The following is a 21,836-nucleotide window of genomic DNA, read 5'->3' as shown; positions in this document are numbered from 1 at the left end:
ATAAATATGTTTTAAATCATACTGTGAATCCAACTGGTATAGCAATCTGTAGAGAAGATCACTGGCTTAAGACAATTGTTAGAAGTGAATTCGAAGTCTTATGGGAACATCCTGGGCTGCGATATATTATGATCAGTGTTTTACATCTTAATTTCAGAAACATTTCCCTCTTCAAGAATTCATTCTTCAGCCGGGTGCAGTGGCTCACACCTGTAATCCCAGCACTTCGGGAGGCTGAGGCAGGCAGATCACTTGAGTCCAGGAGCTCAAGACCAGCCTGGCCAACATGGCGAAACCCCATCTCTACAAAAAAATACAAAAATTAGCCGGCATGGTGGCGCATGCCTGTAATTTCAGCTACTTGGGAGGCTGAGGCATGAGAATCTCTTGAACCTGGGAGGTGGAGGTTGCAGTGAGTCGAGATTGTGCCACTGCACTCCTGTCTGGGCAACAGAGCAAGACTCCGTCTCAAAAAAAAAAAAAAAAAAAATTGTTTCTTTTAATGTAACTCAGGGGTCTCTGGGAATGAGTGGGAGGAAAGTGTCTTGTTCTCTTCCCAAGGGATGTTTCTCAGGGAGATACCCTTCACTTCCATGCAAGCCCGTTCATTTGGTTGTTAAACTCTCAAGTTCCAAGGCAAGGCTTTGAAGACATGAGAGTTTCTTGGCAAGAAGATGTTCTCTGTGGTAGATGAAACTTTTAGATACTGTTTTCTGACGGTAGCAATGTAAGCCTGTGACAGTCTGTACTCCTAGATACGTGCAGCGCTGTGAGTGTGGGAAGTGGGCAGGCTTTGGGATTCTGCAGGAGGGGTCTGGAAGGAAAACACATAGTGAGCATCTGTACTGGAGATCAGCATGCCCTTTGCTTTTCCTACCTGCTTTTTACTACTCCTTAGAACAAGGGGCTACATGCCAGTCAGTTAAATGTCATTAGGTCCGCGTTAGGCTGGCTGAGGGGGAGAGGCAGTTTAGCATGTAATTTGTCATGTAGAATACTGGGTCATTGACAAGGCCCCTGGACCTCTTGAGGTTGCCCCACACTCCCGTGACCCCTTGATGGGCCTGAGACTGGCTGCACTAATGAGCTACCTTTTGCCCTTCAGCTTCCTTCCACTGTATAGCCTGATGTGTTTTGCTACGTGAGTGTGCGCCCTAGGCTTGTCTCCCTGGTCTTGATCCAGTGTCTCATCTTTGCACCTCTCTCACAACTCCTATCAGAGTTTGTTTCTAATGGAAGAGGTTCACATGATAAAGAACAAACCAGCCAGTCCTCACATCAAGATAGAGATGAAAAATGCCACCTTGGCATGGGACTCCTCCCACTCCAGTATCCAGAACTCGCCCAAGCTGACCCCCAAAATGAAAAAAGACAAGAGGGCTTCCAGGGGCAAGAAAGAGAAGGTGAGGCAGCTGCAGCGCACTGAGCATCAGGCGGTGCTGGCAGAGCAGAAAGGCCACCTCCTCCTGGACAGTGACGAGCGGCCCAGTCCTGAGGAGGAAGAAGGCAAGCACATCCACCTGGGCCACCTGCGCTTACAGAGGACGCTGCACAGCATCGACCTGGAGATCCAAGAGGTAAGCGGCCCGCCCCCTGCCTCCCCACCCGCACCCCGCCACCCCGTGCTGATCTGCCACCAATAGGCGGCTGCTGTTCCTTTTTACAAAGTGCTTTGTGGCTAGGAGTGATTTTGAACTAAAGAGCAAATTAGACCAGCTCTAACTCTAAAAAAAACCAATTAAGCATTTTGCAGCAGAATTGAATAACAACTGATCTTATGAGGTGATAGTTTTATAAGCAAGGAAATGAAACATTCAAGAGGATTTTCCAGGATTTTCCCCTAAAGAGGATTCAGTTTTAGTTGTATGTGAGCTGTGACAACTATTTCTGATTGTTACCACTCTGTGAGGGTCCTTGTGCAGGAGGCTGTGCATCATACCTGGCGCGTCATAGGTAGTCTCAGGGCTACTGTGACAACAATCGTGTTGTAATTATTTATTCTTAATATAAGTTAAGGATTGTTACAGTAGATGATGTCACAGCCCAGGTAGCATAAGATTAGTCTCAGAGGGCCTCCTATAGGGAATGGTGGAACAGAGATGCCAGGTTCAAGGATTTTAAAATATAGACTATGTATTTCGGAACCAGCACCATGTTCACAGGTCTGTGTCATTAGAGGGCCCCAGATATGTGTGTATTCATTCATTCAACAGCCATTTTATGAGTATCAAATTCCATGCCAGATGCTGTGGTAGGGCTGGGCATAGAGCTACAAAAACCCAAACAGACAAAAATCCCGTCCTTCGTGGAGTTTACATTCTAGCAGGCACAGACAGGTCGTGAGCAAATAAAATATATTACATATCAGATGGTGATAAGGGCTATGACAGAAGGGGACAGAGGCTGGGCATGGTGGCTCATGCCTGTAATCCCAGCACTTTGGGAGGTCAAGGTGGGCAGATCGCTTCAGCCCAGGAGTTCAAGACCAGCCTGGCCAACATGTTGAAACCCTGTCTCTACAAAAAATAGAAAAATTAGCCGGCTGTACGCCTATAGTCCCAGCTACCTGGGAGGCTGAGGCAGGAGAATTGCTTGAGCCCAGGAGGTGTAGGTTACAGTGAGCTGAGATCGTGACAGAGTGAGAGACTCAGTGAGACTCAGAGTGAGTCTCAAAAAAAAAAAAAAAAAAAAAAAAAATGGTGGGCAGGGAGAGAGTGTGCTGGGGCAGGGAGCAGGTGTGGTTACGACTTGAATAGCTGCCTGAGGGAAGGCGTCATTTAAAAAGTAGTATTTGGGCAAAGATCAAAGGAGATGAGGGAGAGAGCTACCTGGGTATGGGATGGGTGGGTAAGAACATTCCAGGCCAAAGGAACAGAAACACAGAGACCGCAAGTGGTGAGTGTGCCTGTTATTGGAGTGGAATGAGCGTGGGAGAGAGTAGTGGATGCCAAGGGCAGAGGTGGTGCCTGCCAGAGCCTCTGGTGAGACTTCGACTTTACTCCAAGTGGGAAGAGGAGCCTTTGGAGGATTCACAGCAGAATGACATGATCAGACTTATGTATGAAGAGGATCATTCTGGTTGCTGCAGGGGGAGACAAGGAAGCAAGGAGAACAGTCAAGGCTCTGTTACCACAGTAACCAGGAGAAAGATGAGGATGTCTTAGATCAAGGTTGCTGGTGGGAGGTGGTAAGAAATGTTTGTCCATGTAACTGGAAGTAGGGAGGAGGAGGTTTGAATGCAGTGTTTATCAAAATCAGCAACTGACCAGAGGCATGGTAAGCCGATCCAGAACTAGACTGAGAAGAGAACAAAAAGCTTCCAGCTTTTGAAAACTATGAGCAAGAAGGGAAGACAGTCTTTAGCGACACCACTTGAAACTATTAGTGTCATTGAAGGGCATGCAAGTCAGTTTTTTTACGTCAGTTAACTCTTTTTTTTTTTTTTGAGATGGAGTCTGCCTCTGTCGCCCAGGCTAGAGTGCAGTAGCATGATCTCGCCTCACTGCAACCTCTGCCTCCCGGGTTTAAGTGATTCTCCTGCCTCAGCCTCCCGAGTAGCTGGGATTGTAGGCATGTGCCACTGTGCCTGGTTAATTTTTGTATTTTTAGTAGAGACAGGGTTTCACCATGTTGGCCAGGCTTGTCTCGAACTCCTGACCTCAGGTAGTCCACCTGCCTCAACCTTTCAAAGTGCAGGGATTACAGGCGTGAGCCACTGCACCTGGCCTTACTTCAATTAACGCCTAACAGGCTTTTTATTTAGTAACTATTAGCTTGATTATTGAGGCAGCTCTAATACATTGCTAATCAGCTCTATTAGAAAATGATTCCACACGTGCAGCTAAAATGTATTCTTTTACTTTGTACGTTGACCCTCATTCTGCCCTTCAGAGCCCACAGACACATGGGAGACCTTTAGCCATTTGAAGAGAAATCCCTTAATTCTCCCTGGGCCTTCTTTTTAGGGAAGGGAAGGGGAGGTGATGTTTGCCAAGTGTCTTCTGTGCACCAGGCATTTTTCTCATTTTTGGTGTCTCATTTAGTCTTCATTTAGTCATCAGAATAGCATTTTTCTCACATAAACCTAACTGGCCTGAGCAGAGGTTGATCCTGTAAGTTGACCTCCTTGTTGCCACCAGGCAGTAAACCATTCAGTACTCCTGGACCACGTCAAAAACTATTTGTTCAACTATCAGACACTGTACTTAGTTTTACAAGGATACTGCCTTTCCTCAAGGTGCTCAGAGTCCAAAGAAGGAGACAGACACAGTATTAGGTTAAGTCACGGGGCCTAGATCACACAGTTAGCAAGTGCTGGTGAAATTGGGATTCAGATAAAGACCCATCTGCCTCCAGAATCCATGCTCCGTCCATACCACCACTCTCCCTTCCTTCCTGGGGATGCTTGAACCAGCACAGGGCTGTAAACAAGTGACCCTTTTGAAGTCATCTGTCTGTCCCTTGAAAACTTTCAACGCGACTTTGAGAACTCGGTGTCTTGCCTAAGGATACTCATTTAGTCATAGACTTGGTTTTCTACTTTTGTGTGGGATTGATGATATAAATAGTCCTCAGATTTTTGGAAATGTTTTGCAGAAAAATGGAAGCAACAGTGTCCATGGTTTTTATTGAAAATACACGATGTATACACCTTAGAGAAAAATCATAATAAAATGATTTTTTAAGAGTCCTGCCCTCTCTTCTGGAAAACAACAAAAACAAGTAAATAAAGAATATGGGTGGCCAGGTGCGGTGGCTCATGCCTGTAATCCCAGCACTTTGGGAGGCCAAGGCGGGCGGATCATTTGAGGCCAGGAGTTTGAGACCAGCCTGGCCCGGAATGCGAGAATGATGGTGGGCTACCGGAATGTGAGAATGATGGTGGGATACTGGAGTGGGTGGCGTGTTTACTTTCCCCAAAGGGCTTCCATTCCTGTTATCTCAGGTGTCTCCGCAGAAACCCATGAGATAGGCAGCTAATGAGTGAGAAAACAGGTAAGTGGCCTGCTGAGTTATCAGGGTGACAGTTTTATATGCGTAGACTACAGTTAATGTGTTTTTTCCTCAAGTCCTTCGAGATGAGTGGTTAGTAGTATCTCAATGACCCTCCTCTCTGTGTACCTTGTCCAGGGGAAACTGGTTGGAATCTGCGGCAGTGTAGGAAGTGGAAAAACCTCTCTCATTTCAGCCATTTTAGGCCAGGTAAGATTTTTGTTATTGTCCTTTTCTGCTTCTTTGTCTGATTCGCAAGAGTCTCAGGAAAAAATGAACAAATTTCCTGAAGAGAGTCAGGAAAGGTGGAAACAAATGAACCCTCAGCCTGCATTGTACTCCCCCAATTCCCCCCAGTTCCACCCCTTCACAGCCTTCTGCCTGGAAGGAGGCTTGGTGGGCGCCTGATGGATGACTGACTGTTGCCTCAGCTGGAGCCGTTTGGTTTCATGCCGTCTTTCATTCAGCGTGTATCTGTTGAATGCCACAGGTACGCCTGTGTGTTGAAAATGGCAGAGATAAGAGATGAACAGACACCCTACACTGCAGTGCTGCCAACAGAGATAACCTATAAAGAAGCAGGGCTGACAGCACTCCCAGCCTGTCAGACAGGACTGTCAGGGTTTGATCTAGAAGCAAAGCCCCTCTGTTTTCTGCCTAATCCCTGAAAGAGTCATGCCCTTGGGGAGTTCATGGTCCAGTGGGGAGCAAGGCCTTGAGGACACACAAGCACATCTCCAGGCAGGGAGTGAACAGCACGCAGGGCCCAGCACACGGTGGCCAGTACTGAGAGTGAGGGACAGGATGGGGCTGGAGTCATACCGCTGAGACCCACTATCATTGCTGTGTTTTAGAACCAAATAATCCAGACCAGAAAAAACAAACAAACAAAAAAACAAGGCGCCCACATGCTTTTAAACTAGAATTAAATTAACTTGACTTAGATGGTTGAGATGAGCGTAAACTTACGATTATCTCTACATCCTGATGGATATGCTTTTGTAGTCTCGTGCTTTCTTGTCTTGTTTGGCATCAGCTGTCACAGTTGGTGAGTTGTGGTCCTCCTTGAGGGTGGTGGGGCCTGGGGCCGTCTGAGTTCAGATCATGGCGGGCAGGGCCGCACCTTCTGCTTTATGACACTCTCCAGTGGTGAGGCCCAGCCTTTGGTCTTGTAAAAAGCACCAAACTTCCTAGGTGATTTCTGATGACCAACCAGATTTGGAGGGCCAGTGAGGAAAGACAGAGATGGTGGGAGGGGGAGCAGGAAAGAAAAGGTCAATTCGTAAGTGCTGCTCTGCCATCTACCAATGTGCTCCGTTTTCCAGGGTTGATTAGGCAGTGGTTAGGTTGAAAACCAAGTCAGGCTTTGCTTCTGGACAAATCCTGGCAGCCCTGTCTCTGGCAGGGAAACGGGTTGTGCTGGTCAGCCCTACTTTAACTGTAGTTTACCTCCATTGATAGTGCTGCAGTGTGGGGTGTTTGTGCAGCAGTCGGAAGTGCCAGCTTTCCACAGTAGACCCTCTGAGGGCTTCTGAACCCTTTGAAGTGCACATCAGAGTGCTACCAGTTTGTGGTGTACGTAGGTACACCTGTGTGTGTACACGCTGTGTGAGGGTGTTTGAGAAGACCAGCTTATATGAACAAGTACTGCACAGGCTGGTTAGTGAAACTTTGCTTCAAAGCTGTAGCATCCCTAAACCAAGACAAATGTCTACTATCAGTCTCAAACGAAAGAAATCATGGAAGAGGGTAAAATGGATAAATCAATTCATATCAACCATTGCAACTGAACACAAAATTCAAAGCACATGGCTCATCACTGCTTGTGGGCAGGGAGGGTCCATCATTGGTAAATGGACACTGTGCAAATATTATAAATACTAGGTGATGTCTAACCTGGACTTTTTTTTCCTCTTGGTCCTCATTTCATAGAAGCAACTGGTCTAGCCAGCATCCTAGATAATTGCCGTGGATGAGTTGGCCTACCCCCATGTTGAGGCAGGGATTAGCTGGAAACCCCTACAGCATCCTCTCCAGGAGAATTCTGCAAGAACCTCTTGCTTGTGCTTTTCCTAATTTAAACAGTTTGCACACAGCAAATGGCTGCAGAGGGAAGTGTTTGCTCCTTCAAGTTACGGGTTATGCTGGGCTCCCGTCACACATAAACAAGGAGAACTTTGATTTTTTTTGCTTCTGTAGCTGTCTTTGGAATAAAGGTGGGATCTGGATTTGGGTCCAAAAAGCATCCAGGGAAATTACCAGAGCTAGATTCCACTGTGGAAGGTGGGAGTTCTGTTGGCATGGGGTGATGGTTTTGAGTTGTGATGTCATTGGATGATGTCTCTCTCCCTAGATGACACTTCTAGAGGGCAGCATTGCCATCAGTGGAACCTTCGCTTATGTGGCCCAGCAGGCCTGGATCCTCAACGCTACTCTGAGAGACAACATCCTGTTTGGGAAGGAATATGATGAAGAAAGGCAAGGAATGTTTGGCTTCTGTCATGCTTTCCATCTTGGCCATGTGAGATGCAAGGCAGCCCTAGTCAGCAGGCTCTGCTCCCACCGTGTCCCTGACGCTGTCTCTTTGTGTCCTCCAGGTACAATTCTGTGCTGAACAGCTGCTGCCTGAGGCCTGACCTGGCCATTCTTCCTAGCAGCGACCTGACGGAGGTACAGGCCTTCTGCCCCTGACCAGGCATTTAGCAGAGTGGCGGAGCTGGGCCAGAGCTGCTCCTGGGAGTGCATCTGAAGTACTTGGGAGAAGAGCCTCACAGGGGGTTAGGCTGTCATTAGGCCTTTGTGTTAGGAAAGCATCTGTTAGGGCAGGGATGTTAACACTGCTTGTTTTAAGGTTGTAAGCATTTTCTATGTCTTGGGGATTTTAAACAAAATCCCATTGTTGACACAGAGTTGTTTTTTACTCTATCCAGATATTTTTAAAACTACAAGTAAGCATGTGCATGTTGAGCTTCTTCCTTAAACTTGATTTTGTCAATCTCCTTAACTCAGATAGTTTGTAGAGAGCCCTTTTCTATTAGAAAGAGCCCTTAGAACAAATCCACATTTCTTTGGGTCTCTGTCCTGCAGCAGTTTCCAGAGGCGTGTCTTTGGAACTAATTTGTGCTCTTCAGTGTTAAAACTTGTCTCCCATGAATTGCCCTGAAGGTCTCTGGGATTGGCACCTTTATTTAGCTGACTTCAGTTAAATCCTTCAAACCAGATTTGGTGAATGGTTTAATTACTTTAGAGATCCTTAAATCCATGTCCCCAGATCAGCAGCATCAGCATCAGCATCACCTGGGAACTTGTTAGAAACACAAATTCTTAGGCTGTTCTCCAGACCTACTGAGTCAGAAACTCTAGGGGTGGAGCGCAAAGGTCTGTTTTAACAAACCCTGCAGGTAATTCTGATGCAACGTCCAGTTTGAAAACCTCTGAATTAATTGAATATTTGACAACTGATTCATTCATTTGATCATTTAGTAACATTTATTAGGTGCTTATTATGAGCCAGTGACATGTGCAGACACTGTTTGGCACTAAGAATTTAAAGGAATAAGACAATAATCTGCATGTAAAGAAGTGTATAGTTAAGAGGATGAGATACCCAAACAAACAGGCACAAAATAATCTGTTGGAAAAGAGCCCCATCTCTTTGGGGTACTAGCGGGAAGGAGGTTAGGAGAGATTTCAGAGGAGATGATGCCAGAACTGAGCAGACAAAGTAGAGGCAAGCACATGACATTGTCGTGTTCATAATATACACATAATTTCAAATGGCTTAGGTCCCAGGATGTGGAAGGGGGATTGTGCACTGGAGGCTGAGAATTGCTGGGGAACTGGGTGGCAAAGGGTCTGGTTTGTATGCCATGTTTGGATAGTCGGGGTTTATCCTTTGGGGCTCTTGAAGAATTTTAAGCAGGGGTGGGAGATGGTCAGCTTTGTGTTCTGGAAAGCTCTTCCTGCCATGTGGAGAATGGATTGGAGGGGGGGCATCCGGGTGGAGTGGCAAGACCAGATGTAAGATTTATTGGTACCCAGATGGCAGTGGTAGAGGAACAGGCATCTGGGCCAACTCCCCCCTTCCTGGAAGGATCAGCGTGGCAGTTCATCTGCGGGGAATTGAGAGAAGGAGCTGGTCTGGGTGGGAAAGAAGAGAAGTGACTGGGTGACCCCTACGCGCTGTTCTGGACTGACTTGCGCTGGAGGCTTCACCACACTTCTGGGCTCTTGTAGATTGGAGAGCGAGGAGCCAACCTGAGCGGTGGGCAGCGCCAGAGGATCAGCCTTGCCCGGGCCTTGTATAGTGACAGGAGCATCTACATCCTGGACGACCCCCTCAGTGCCTTAGATGCCCATGTGGGCAACCACATCTTCAATAGTGCTATCCGGAAACATCTCAAGTCCAAGACAGTTCTGTTTGTTACCCACCAGTTACAGGTATGGTGCTTTCTTCCCTCGGCTGCCTACCTGACTTTGGGAAATCAGAAACAGGGAGGTAGGTTTGCTCCAGGTATCCTTGTGTTATAACTAGAAATTCCTGGAATCAAGGTTTCATTTTCTTGGCAAATTAGCCCCCTGTACCAGTAAAGCTCACTGTACCAGTGTAACAGATGGCCATCTAAATCAGAGATCCTTGGAGCATATCAGCTTCTGCATATAGATCAGCAAGCAAAAGGGCTGAGAGGAGCGGGCCAAAAATGGAGTTTGGGTATAAGATAGTTTGGAAAGCATTGTGTTAACATCTCTATGCAAGTGGGAACTGTTTTGGGAAAACAAGCTTTTCTCCCTCTGTCATTCCATGATAAGTAGCCACTTTGGAGAGCAGCTCAAAGATGTTGCCATCTGGTTCACATATGTTGTCACGTTTGGGGGACAAACCCTCCATTCTGCCAAAGAAAGTCATAATTTTGTGTATTTGTGAGTGCAGTGAAAGGGTGTAAATTTAATGCAGGGCTCATGTGGCTCCATCAGCAGATTCATGTGAAAAACTGGAGGAACTCGGCCAGGCGTGGTGGCTCACGCCTGTAATTCCTGCACTTTGGAAGGCCAAGGCTGGCGGATCACCTGAGGTCAGGAGTTCAAGACCAACTGGTGAAACCCCATCTCTACTAAAAATACAAAAATTATCCCGGCGTGGTGGCACATGCCTGCAATCCCAGCTACTCAGGAAGCCGAGGCAGGAGAATCCCTTGAACCCAGGAGGTGGAGGTTATAGTGAGCTGAGATTGTACCATTGTACTCCAGCCTGGGCAACAAGAGTGAGACTCCATCTCAAAAAAAAAAAAGAAAAAGAAAAACTGGAGAAACTGCTCCTTATACTATGTCACGAGGCACAATACACTAAAGTGGGGTTCTCAGTGTTGGCACCACTGACATTTTGGACCAGATAGTCCATTGTTGTGCGGGGCTGCTTTGTGCACCCCTGGCCTCTAGCCGCTAGATACCAGTACAGACGGTCGCTGGCTTATAGTTCAACTTACAGTTTTTTGACTTTATGATGGTTCCCATATAACCATTCTGTTTTTCACTTTCAGTGTAGTATTAAAAAAAATTACATGAGATATTGAACACTTTATTATAAAATAGGCTTTGTGTTAGATGATTTTGCCCAACTCTAAGCTAATGTAAGAGTTCTGAGCATGTTTAAGGTAGGCTAGGCTAAGCTCTGATATTTTCAATTTACGTTGGGTTTATCAGGATGTAAGCCCATCGTAAATTGAGGAGCATCTGTGTACCTCTCCCCCGAGTTGTGACAACCAAAAATGTCTCCAGCTGGGCACGGTGGCTCAGACCTGTAATCCCAGCACTTTGGGAGGCCGAGATGGGTGGATTACCTGCATGGCAAAACGCCGTCTCTACTAAAAATACAAAAACTTAGGCAGGCATGGTGGTGCGTGCCGAGGCAGGAGAATCGCTTGAACCTAGGAGGCAGAGGTTGCAGTGAATGGAGATTGCGCCACTGCGCTCCAGCCTGAGGTACAGAGCAAGACTCTGTCTCAAAAAAAAACGTCTTGAGATACTGCCAAATGTCTTCTGGGAGGTTAACTCGCCTCCTGTAGAGAACTACTGAACTAAGGTATGGATGTTTGAATGTATTTGCACAAATAGCGTATTGTATTGTCTCTGCCTTTGCCTTCAGTACCTGGTTGATTGTGACGAAGTGATCTTCATGAAAGAGGGTTGTATTACGGAAAGAGGCACCCATGAGGAACTGATGAATTTAAATGGTGACTATGCTACCATTTTTAATAACCTGTTGCTGGGAGATACACCGCCAGTTGAGGTAAGATCTGATGGTGTTTACGTGTGTCCCGTTCTCTCGCTGCAAGGGAAACACAGCCGGAGTGAGTGATGGAGAGATCTCAGCTGAATCCAGTGTCTGTGTCTTATTGGCAGGGGCTCTGTTTTCTGGTGAACAGATTGCTGTGCCTTAGTTCACATACTGATTCTGCTCTAGGAGAGCAGGATTGTAGGGCTGGTGAGTTGAGGTCTTCTGTCACTAAGAACTTATTAATATGACAATGGCAGGGAGAAGGATATGGGCTCAGTGAGGGCAGAGAAGATGTGTGCTGCTGTTCAGTCACAGTTTCATAAGCTCCATCCCCCTGATTGAAGCATTATGAAGCTCTTTTTAAATAAACAAGTGAATAAAGTGCCAAGGTGGGGAAATTAAATATTGCGTACGTTTAAAAGCACTCAGATTGGGCGCTGTGACTCTTGCCTATAATCCCAGCATTTTTGGAGGCTGAGGTGGACAGATTGCTTGAGCCCACAAATTTGACACCAGCTTGAGCAATGCACATGGAGAAACCCTGTCTTGACAAAAAAAAAAAAAATACAAAAATTAGCTGGGCGTGATGGCGGGCACCTGTAATCCCAGCTACTTGGGAGGGTGAGGCAGGAGAATCACTTGAACCCAGGAGGCGGAGGTTGCAGTGAGCTGAGACTGCTCAGAGAGCGATCCCATCTCAAGAAAAAAAAAAAACAAAAAAAAACATAAGAGAAACTTGGAAAGGGGAGCACTAAGTAGTTTCTGTTGTCTCAGGTAGAACCTGAGGCTGTTTATTGAGTCCCTGTGTGCCCTGTTACAGGCAGTTCTCAGGGGTAGGGCCTGTGTAGGTTGTCACCATGTGAGAGACATCATCTCTGTCCTTGAGGGACTCACAGTGTTCTAGGGAAGACCAATGTGTTTATGCTCTTACAAGCACTTACAGATGTGGCTTAGAACAACATATCACATGTATAGCACTAATGGAGTGCTAACGGCAAATGGGAGGGTGAGCTTTCCCGGGAGTGTTGCCTCATGAAGAATGGAAGACTTGAATCTCTCTGAATGGGGACAACTGTGACTGTGATTGGGAGAAGGGGAGGGGCATTCCAAGTGGAGGAACAAGTGTGGACAAAGGTAGAGAAACGGGATATTGCAATGTGGTGTAAAGAATGGTGTGAAGTCCAGTGTGGCTTGAGAGTAGGGGCCGTGGACACCAGTGAGATGGGAGAGGAGCTTGCAGGATTAGGGTAGGGCCAGAATATGGAGGTCCTACAGAACCAGACGGAAAAGCTTATGTTTGTCGTGTGGTAGCGGTGGGAAATGATCAGATCTATAGATTTGATTTAGTGATGTGGGGGCTCAGAGATAGTAGGAATAGAAATGACCCCACCCCTAAGACCCTGCCCCTAATACTTTGAACAACTTGGAATGGACAAGAACAGAATATAAAAGTTACTGTGTTTGGAGTTTAGTGGCTGGGGAGAGCAAATGTCAGTGGACTAAATTTTAAATCTTAAAAATTTAAGAAGATGAGGAAGTACAAGAAATGAGTATAGGTGACCCTTTTAAAAAGTTGGATGTATCTTTCTTCAGTAATAGCAGCTTGATTGATGATTTCCTAATGTGTATCCTGTGGACATTCATCTGGATGGCTAACGTGACTGGAGACTTTTTTTTTTTTTTAAATATTATTAGATCAACTCAAAAAAGGAAACCAGTGGTTCACAGAAGAAGTCACAAGACAAGGGTCCTAAAACAGGATCAGTAAAGAAGGAGAAAGCAGTAAAGCCAGAGGAAGGTAATGGCTTTTTTGAAATTTTTAGATTTGTCATCAAAGTTTATCAGAAATTACTTGTGTGGTAAGTAATCCATGATGTTTGATAGCAGTATGTGTACAGTAGAAATACCTGGTCTTACATTTCTGGAAAATAAAGTTCTTATATAATACTGGGAGACCACGAGGCACCTTCTGTTTGCTTAAACAGACCAGGGCAGTAAGAGTCACCTTCAGACCCATGCCTTCTCCTCCTGTGCAGGATGGGGTCAGGTTTAGGTAATTAGAACTGAGTCATCCTGAGTAAGGAAAAATCGAATGGTGGGTACAGGTTCACCATTCCATCCAGTGATTCACCTCTGCTCATGGAAAGTCCCAACCAGAGCAGAGGTGTTCTGGCTCTAAGAATACCCGTGTCCTCAGAAGTGCCCGTGTTAGGACAGTAGACTCATCACCTTGTCCTGACAATATAGCACCAGGATTATGAGTAAGAGTGACAGAGAGGGGTTTTTCCTACTTGGCGTTTCCTGTCCAGAGCCCTTGATCCTGCTTCTTAAGCCCTTTATGTTATCAACAGTAACAAATCTTGAGAGTTAAGGGAAGCTATTTGCAATAATGTGGGCATTTTCACCTTTGAATTTTAAGTTGCATGTCAATTTAAATGCACACACACTATATGTGTGTGTGTGTGTGTGTGTGTGTGTGTGTGTGTTTACTGTAGAGATGTAGATATGTGTGGTCTTGTTTTAATCTCTCTGTTACTTCACCTCCTCACCTCACTGTTTTGAATCCAGGGACTTTCTTGGGTTTGCCATTGCTTTGGAGACAGGGCCTGTTGCCACTTCCTTATCCTTAAAACTGCAGGAGGTCAGGCATAGGTGGCTTACACCTGTAGTCCCAGTACTTTGGGAGGCTGAGGTGGGAAGATTGCTTGGGCCCAGGAGTTCAGGACCAGCCTGGACAACATGGCGAGCCCCACTTCTCTACAAAAAATATAAAAATTAGCCAAGCGTAGTGGTGCATACCTGTAGTCCCACCTACTTGGGAGGCCAAGATGAGCCACCGCACTCCAGCGTGGGGGCCAGGTGAGATCCTGACGAAAAAAAAAAAGGAAACTGCAGGAGATATTTGGTATCGGGAGTTGATCATTTTGACTTACTGCCTCTTTTATTTCTTTTTTTAAAAGGTATGGGATTTTGAATTCAGATGTGGTTTATGATACCTTATTGACACACCCCAAAAAACAAACAGCACAGAAGGCTGAGACATTTGTTAGTTTTTACCATAGGCAGTAAAAATCAGAATATCATTAGCAAACATTTGTTCTTCTCTACATAGTCACTAACCTGGCTACTCACAACTCTTAAAGTGCTCGAGGCATGTGTGAGGGAGGCTTATTCCAAGATTTGTAAACATTATTTGGGTAAAGAGGGAAAAGCCGGATACTATGCTTAGTACCTGGGTGAGAGGATCATTAGTAACCCAGACCTCAGCGTCACGCAATATGCATACAGATCTGCATGTAACAGATGTAACATACACACAGATCTGCATGTAACAGATGTGATATACACACAGATCTGCATGAAACTGATGTGATATACACGTGGATCTGCATGTAACCGATGTGATTTACACACGAATCTGCATGTAACCGATGTGATATACACACAGATCTGCATGTAACTGATGTGATATACACATGGATCTGCATGTAACAGATGTGATATACACACAGATCTGCATGTAACAAATGTGATACACGGATCTGCATGAAACCGATGTGATTTACACACGGATCTGCATGTAACTGGTGTGATATACACACGGATCTGCATGTAACAGATGTGATATAAACACAGATCTGCATGTAACAAATGTGATACATGGATCTGCATGAAACCGATGTGATTTACACACGGATCTGCATGAAACCGATGTGATTTACACATGGATCTGCATGAAACCGATGTGATTTACACACGGATCTGCATGAAACCGATGTGATTTACACACGGATCTGCATGAAACTGATGTGATTTGCACACGGATCTGCATGTAATGTGATATGCACATGGATCTGCATGTAACAGATGTGATACACACACGGATCTGCATGAAACTGATTTGATATACACATGGATCTGCATGTAACAGATGTGATATACACACGGATCTGCATGTAACAAATGTGATATACACATGGATCTGCATGAAACTTATGTGATATACACACGGATCTGCATGTAACATGATATACACACGGATCTGCATGCAACAGATGTGATATACACACGGATCTGCATGTAACGTGATACGCACACGGATCTGCATGTAACGTGATATGCACACGGATCTGCATGTAACAGATGTGATATACACACAGATCTGCATGTAACTGATGTGATATACACACGGATCTGCATGTAACTGATGTGATATACACACGGATCTGCATGTAACTGATGTGATATACACACGGATCTGCATGTAACGTGATATGTACACGGATCTGTATGTAACAAGTGTGATACACACACGGATCTGCATGAAACCGATGTGATTTACACGCAGGTCTGCATGTAACAGATGTGATTTACACACGGATCAGCATGTAACTGATTTGATATACACACAGATCTGTATGTAACCGATGTGATATACACATGGATCTGCATGTAACAGATGTGATATACACACGGATCTGCATGTAACAGTTCTGCAGATGTACTCCCTAAATCTAAAATGAAAGTTCAAAAACAAAACAGAGAAAAGCTTACTGTATAGCTGTTTCTCTTGCAAATGAAAAATTAAATTCTGTGCCCTGTAACTAACTGAATAAACTCTCCTCTAGGCCAACGGTACCCAATGGAACCTGAAAATCTGTTCAGACCATGAAGGGAAGACAATGTTGGATGTGCCTTATTATACTCCCCTGCCTTTAGAGTTCAGGCACACAACTGACCAACATTAACATTTATACAGAGATCCTAAGATGCATTAACATTTATATAGAGATCCTAAGACTGACAGAACAGTCTCTTTGTAGCTATAAGATACCTAATTCCAACCTGACTCTGTTAAAATAATAGAGCATCACATGACAGATAGCAGGGCCCTGGAAGAAATGCATATTTTGAAATGTCCCTGTAAAGCTGTCTGTTGAAGGGGAAATTCTGCATTCTGTAGAGAATCTCTTTCCTTTACTAGGTCTCTCCAGAGGGTCTGACACCTTTGATAGGAGACATTCACATCTATTCTCTCTGAAGTCTGCTACTGGGAGGCTTCATCTACATGACAAGAGCCTTGGCGTCCACACCCTGTCCCCCACCACTCCCTGACTTACTTACCTCAAGCTAATTTCAACTCTTTAGGCCGAGCTTAGCCCTTTCAACCAATTGCCAATCAGAAAAAAATCTTTGAATTAACCTTTGACCTGTAAGCTGCACCTCCCTGCCCCATGTTGCCCCACCTTTCTGGATCAAACCAATGATTACCCCACTTACATTGATTGATGTCTCATGTCTCCCTAAAATATAAAACCAAGTTGTAATCCAACTGCCTTGGGCCTGTTCTCAGGACCTTCTGAGGCTGCTTCACTGGTCATGATCCTTAACCTTGGCAAAACTAGCTCTTAAATTGATTGAGACCCATCTCAAGATACTTGGCTGGTTTACACTCTGTATTCTCATATTAGCGTCAGGAATCTGACTGCGCCAGGGAAATCCTCAGGAATATATTTGAACCTTTTCTGTCCTCCAGCAGCCAGCCAGTTACTATGTCCTACTGAATTTACTCTCAAAACTCCATCCCACAACCCTAGTTCAGGCCTTTATCATCTCGTATATACAGTGTTACAGCTGCCTCCTTTTAAACTTGTCTTCCACGCTGTCAGCTGCGAGATCTAGTTAAAAACATGAGACCAGCTGGGTGCGGTGGCTCACTCCTATAATCCCAGCACTTTGGGTGGCTGAGGCAGGTGGATCGCCTGAGGTCAGGAGTTCGAGACCAGCCTGGCCAACATGGTGAAACCCTGTCTCTACTAAAAATACAAAAATTAGCCAGGCGTGGTGGCAGGCACCTGTAATCCCAGCTACTTGGGAGGCTGAGGCAGGAGAATTGCTTGAACCTGGGAAGGTGGAGGTTTCAGTGAGCCAAGATCACGCCACTGCACTCCAGCCTGGGTGACAGAGTGAGACTCCATCTCAAAAAAACAAAAACAAAAACAAAAAACCGAAAAAACAAAAACCATGAGACCAACCAACTTTTCTGCATGGAGTCTTTCAGTAACCTTCCATTTTCAAAGCTACATTTTCTAATCTTTTTCCTGATAGGGCACACATAGAAAAGGCTCTTTGTGTGGAACACGGGAGGCATGAAAGAGGCTGCTCGCTCCCAGAGTCAGCTGCTCTGGCAATATCGGCCATCCCAGGTCCATCCTAGCCCAACGGAAGTCAGACAAACCTGTCACCCTTTCTCTTGAGAAGTTCTTTGTGGGGCCAAAATTCAAAGCCTTCTGTGACCACAGCCTGCTTAGTCGGCCTCATCTCTTGCCACTCTTTAAGTACACATCTGTTCCAGCTGTGCCGAATCACTGTGGTTGTGTGTTTTGCTACCCCTGTGCCTGTGCTCATGTTGTTCTCTCTGCCTGCTATCTCTCATCTCCCCACCTGGTCACCTGTGGGTTACCTTTTGAGAAGCAATACAGAAAGTATTACCTGAAACGTGTCTGCCAACCACCCCACCTAAGCCAAATAGGTCAAGTATACCTCCCAGGGTTTCCCATGCTGCCCTGCATATAGCTCTTATCATCACATTGAGCACATTTTACTATAATTATGTGATTATTGATCTGCCTATCCTACCAGTCTGTGGTAGGTTCCTCAGCCAGGTCCCTAGGGGTGGGGACCTGGTCTTCATCCTCTTTGCTGCTCCTGGACTTCATCCTGGGCCTGGTTCATGGTAGGTGCTCAGTAAATGTTAAATAGATGAATGAATGCTTCTGACAAAGAGGAAATTGAATCTAGAGCCCTGTGAAGCTGCAGGCTCTCCGATTTTGCTGCTCTGCAGGTGACTTAGTTTTGTGGAAATAGTTCTTCCCTTCTGAGTCCATGTTTCTTTTTTCCTTACCTAGGACAGCTCGTGCAGCTGGAAGAGAAAGGGCAGGGTTCAGTGCCCTGGTCAGTATATGGTGTCTACATCCAGGCTGCTGGAGGCCCCTTGGCATTCCTGGTTATTATGGCCCTTTTCATGCTGAATGTAGGCAGCACTGCCTTCAGCACCTGGTGGCTGAGTTACTGGATCAAGCAAGGAAGTGGGGTAAGGTTACTCATAAATGGGAAAGTTCTGTGTCTAAGAATGTGGCTATTTCTCCCTATTCCCTGGCTATTCTTAGGGAAACTGTTCTAGTTTTCACTTAAAAGCCATGAAGAGAGATTTTTCCAGGATGAAAAGATGAGTCCCTAATGTAGCCTCACCATAAAGAAAAAAACCCTGACCAACCCACAGGGCAGTAGGGCATGTCAGTAGGACACCTGCAGGCTATCTGCTCTCATCCATTAGATATTAGTCCATTTTTGCACTGCCATAAAGAAATACCCAAGAGTGGGTAATTGATAAAGGAAAGAGGGTTAATTGACTCACAGTTCCACATAACTGGGGAGGCCCCAGGAAACTTACAATCATGGTGGAAGGCAAAGGAGAAGCAGGCACCTTCTTCACAAGGTGGCAGGAGAGAGAGAAGAGAGCATGTGTGTGCAGGAGGACATCTTAAACACTTCTAAAACCGTCAGGTCTCGTGAGAACTCACTGTCACGACGAGAACAGCATGGGGAAACCACCCCATGATCCAGTCACCTCCCACCAGGTCCCTTCCTCAACACCTGGGGATTACAATTCAAGATGAGCTTTGGGTGGTGACACAAAGCCTAACCATATCACATTAGAATGGTGAGAAAGAGGGCTAGGTGTGGTGGCTCATGCCTGTAATCCCAGCACTTTGGGAGGCCAAGGCAGGCGGATCACTTGGGGCTAGGAGTTCGAGACAAGCATGGCCAACATGGCAAACCCCCGTCTGTACTAAAAATACAAAAATTAGCTGGGCATGGTGGTGTACACCTGTAATCCCAGGTACTTGGGAGGCTGAGGCACGAGAATTGCTTAAACTTAGGAGGCAGAGGGTGCAGTGAGCCATGATTGCGCCTCTGCACTCCAGCCTGGGTGACAGAGCGAGACACTGTCTCAAAAAAAAAAAAAAAGAGATAAAGAGGTGGACAAAGCCATGGCCAGGTCTCAGGGTCATTATCCTGTACCCTGCCCTGCCCTTGAGCTGAGAATGGCGCTGAGCAGGGGCTCTTGGCAGTCTTTAGGAGTCTTGCCTCATAGAGCTTTGGCTCCAAACAGAACACCACTGTGACTCGAGGGAATGAGACCTCGGTGAGTGACAGCATGAAGGACAATCCTCGTATGCAGTACTATGCCAGCATCTACGCCCTCTCCATGGCAGTCATGCTGATCCTGAAAGCCATTCGAGGAGTTGTCTTTGTCAAGGTACGCAGTGGTGGGTGGTGTCTGCCCTCCTCCCTGGTGACCTGTGGTCAGGCTTCGGTGTGGCATCCCTCAATTCATGCTGAGTAGGGGAGCTCCCTTAAGCAGGATGGCCCTGGCTGAGATGACTCATATTCCGTTAGCCTTTGCCTTTTCTCACTTGCCACCCGTCCCTCCTGACCCCTCGCGCCTCCCCGCTTTGGGAGAGGATGTGCTGTGGAGCGGTTCTCTGGACCAGTAGGAACAGAGCTGTCCTGGGCCCTGACCACTCTGTGCTCTGCTCCTCAGGGCACACTGCGAGCTTCCTCCCGGCTGCATGATGAGCTTTTCCGAAGGATCCTTCGAAGCCCTATGAAGTTTTTTGACACAACCCCCACAGGGAGGATTCTCAACAGGTTTTCCAAAGACATGGATGAAGGTATTTCTCACTGAGCCTTTTTTTTAATGCTCTGGAGCTCACTGTGCTTCCAGCCTTCTAGATGATTCTCCAAATGTGCAGATCTGTCTGTCTGTAGATCCTGAGAGCACGGTAGCTGCTGGTGTTTTCACCAGGAACATTGCATCTGCGTTTTCTGTCTTGTTTGACCTGAAAACAAATTCAATGGTTTGAGTTAGCAGAAAGGCTTTGGACAGACGCATCTGAGATTCTGAAACACACACAGATGTTAAAGCAATGCATTGGTTTCTGGATGTCTACAACCTGGCAGGTTTTCTGGCTGTTGTATGGGCTGTGCCTGCACCAGAACTGAAATACTGTACCCTCACAGTTCAGAGTAACAGTAAAGCCCCTGACATTGATGGAGGGCTTCCTGTGCAGCAAGCAGCGTGCTCAGTGTTTTATGCATGTTATCTTAATCCCTGCAGCAGCCCTGTCTAGTGGGTGTTGTTTCACTCCTTGAATACATGAGAAAGCTGCTATCTGGAAAGGTCAAGGAACTGGTCCAAGATCTACAGCTATTGAGTAACAAAGCTGGAAATTGAGCCCAGATCTTTTGACCCCAAAGCTAATGTTTTTAATTGCTGCACTATAGCTGCCTTCATAGAAGGAGTGTGTTTCAGGCATTGATAGGCCATTGTAAACCCATGGCCAGAGGTAACAAGGAATCAGAACTATCCCTGATATTCGAACTGATGCATAACATGTTCCCATTTCTGCTAAACACACATATGCGTGCTCACACATGAATGGAAAAAAGAAAAAAAGTAAATAATAGCAGCATATCTGGGATTTGCATGAAAATACTTCAGCCAAAAGAAAAAAGGGGGTGTGGTGGGGAGATAGCCAAAAAGAGATCAAAGTTGATTAACTGTTGAAGGGTCTGTGCTCTTCCTTTAACTTTTGTGTATCTTTAAAAATTTTGCAAGACAAAAAATGTCTTAAATGTTAATGGCAGTTCATTGGTATTGGTAAGAATATAGTTTTTGTTTTCTTCTTCACATATTTATATTCCAAATTTTTAAAACAAGCATATGTTACTTTGTAAAGGGGGAAAATGTTTAAAGCCATGGGGCAAGTGAACCAAGAAAAAGGAGTGGAGTAAGAGGATTTTCTTGAGACCAAAAAAAAAAAAAAAAAAAAAAAATCAGAGCATCCAGGTTTCTAAATTTTTCTTTGATCAGACTGTTTAAAGACAACACAAACTTCAGATAGAGATTTTGTGGAACCTCTTTTTGTTTTTTTCCATTTTCAGTTCCATTTTTCCAAACTGTCTGACACTTGCTGCTTTATTGGTTTCTGCAGTTGATGTGCGGCTGCCGTTCCAGGCTGAGATGTTCATCCAGAACGTTATCCTGGTGTTCTTCTGCGTGGGAATGATCGCAGGAGTCTTCCCGTGGTTCCTTGTGGCAGTGGGGCCCCTCGTCATCCTCTTTTCAGTCCTGCACATTGTCTCCAGGTAAATAGGAAGCATTCATGTCTGCTGGGGTCACGGAGAAGCCTGAGTTGCTGGGCAGCTGCTGTGACACAGAGCTCATTCTCTCTCCAGGGTCCTGATTCGGGAGCTAAAGCGTCTGGACAATATCACGCAGTCACCTTTCCTCTCCCACATCACGTCCAGCATACAGGGCCTTGCCACCATCCACGCCTACAATAAAGGGCAGGAGTTTCTGCACAGGTTTGTCCTGATGGGGGCTAGAGGCCTCAAAAGGGAGTCAGCATCCCAGCATTTGATACATGTCTGGGAGGCTCTTCAAGGCCAGAGATGGGGATTATAAAGCTCATTACCAAGGGTATTCATGATTTAATGGAAT

At 45.8% G+C, this 21,836-nt stretch overlaps 1 protein-coding gene across 8 annotated transcripts in view; it reads left to right on the top strand.

Moving 5' to 3' along the window:
* The window catches only part of ABCC5 (ATP binding cassette subfamily C member 5), a 95,655-nt gene that overhangs the window by 44,290 nt on the left and 29,529 nt on the right, over window positions 1-21,836 (top strand). For 7 of the 8 annotated variants that reach the window (XR_012430908.1, XM_005546513.4, XM_045386532.3 and 4 more), the window contains 12 exons: window positions 1,221-1,577; window positions 5,131-5,202; window positions 7,346-7,470; window positions 7,590-7,662; window positions 9,229-9,432; window positions 11,135-11,278; window positions 12,962-13,064; window positions 18,175-18,359; window positions 19,443-19,589; window positions 19,875-20,004; window positions 21,328-21,481; window positions 21,572-21,700. Coding sequence is in view for 7 of the 8 variants with exons in the window: in XM_005546513.4 (XP_005546570.1) it covers window positions 1,221-1,577; window positions 5,131-5,202; window positions 7,346-7,470; window positions 7,590-7,662; window positions 9,229-9,432; window positions 11,135-11,278; window positions 12,962-13,064; window positions 18,175-18,359; window positions 19,443-19,589; window positions 19,875-20,004; window positions 21,328-21,481; window positions 21,572-21,700 (1,823 nt within the window). In the remaining variant the exon portion in view is untranslated. Of the gene's footprint in view, window positions 1-1,105; window positions 1,578-5,130; window positions 5,203-7,345; window positions 7,471-7,589; window positions 7,663-9,228; window positions 9,433-11,134; window positions 11,279-12,961; window positions 13,065-18,174; window positions 18,360-19,442; window positions 19,590-19,874; window positions 20,005-21,327; window positions 21,482-21,571; window positions 21,701-21,836 lie in introns of all 8 variants that reach the window. The other variant, XM_065540276.1, reaches the window with a different exon arrangement.

This window comes from Macaca fascicularis, chromosome 2 (assembly GCF_037993035.2).
Source record: "Macaca fascicularis isolate 582-1 chromosome 2, T2T-MFA8v1.1".
Classification (NCBI taxonomy): Eukaryota; Metazoa; Chordata; class Mammalia; order Primates; family Cercopithecidae; genus Macaca; species Macaca fascicularis.
Note: the sequence above shows the minus strand (reverse complement) of the source record. Positions and strands in the feature narration are given on the sequence as shown.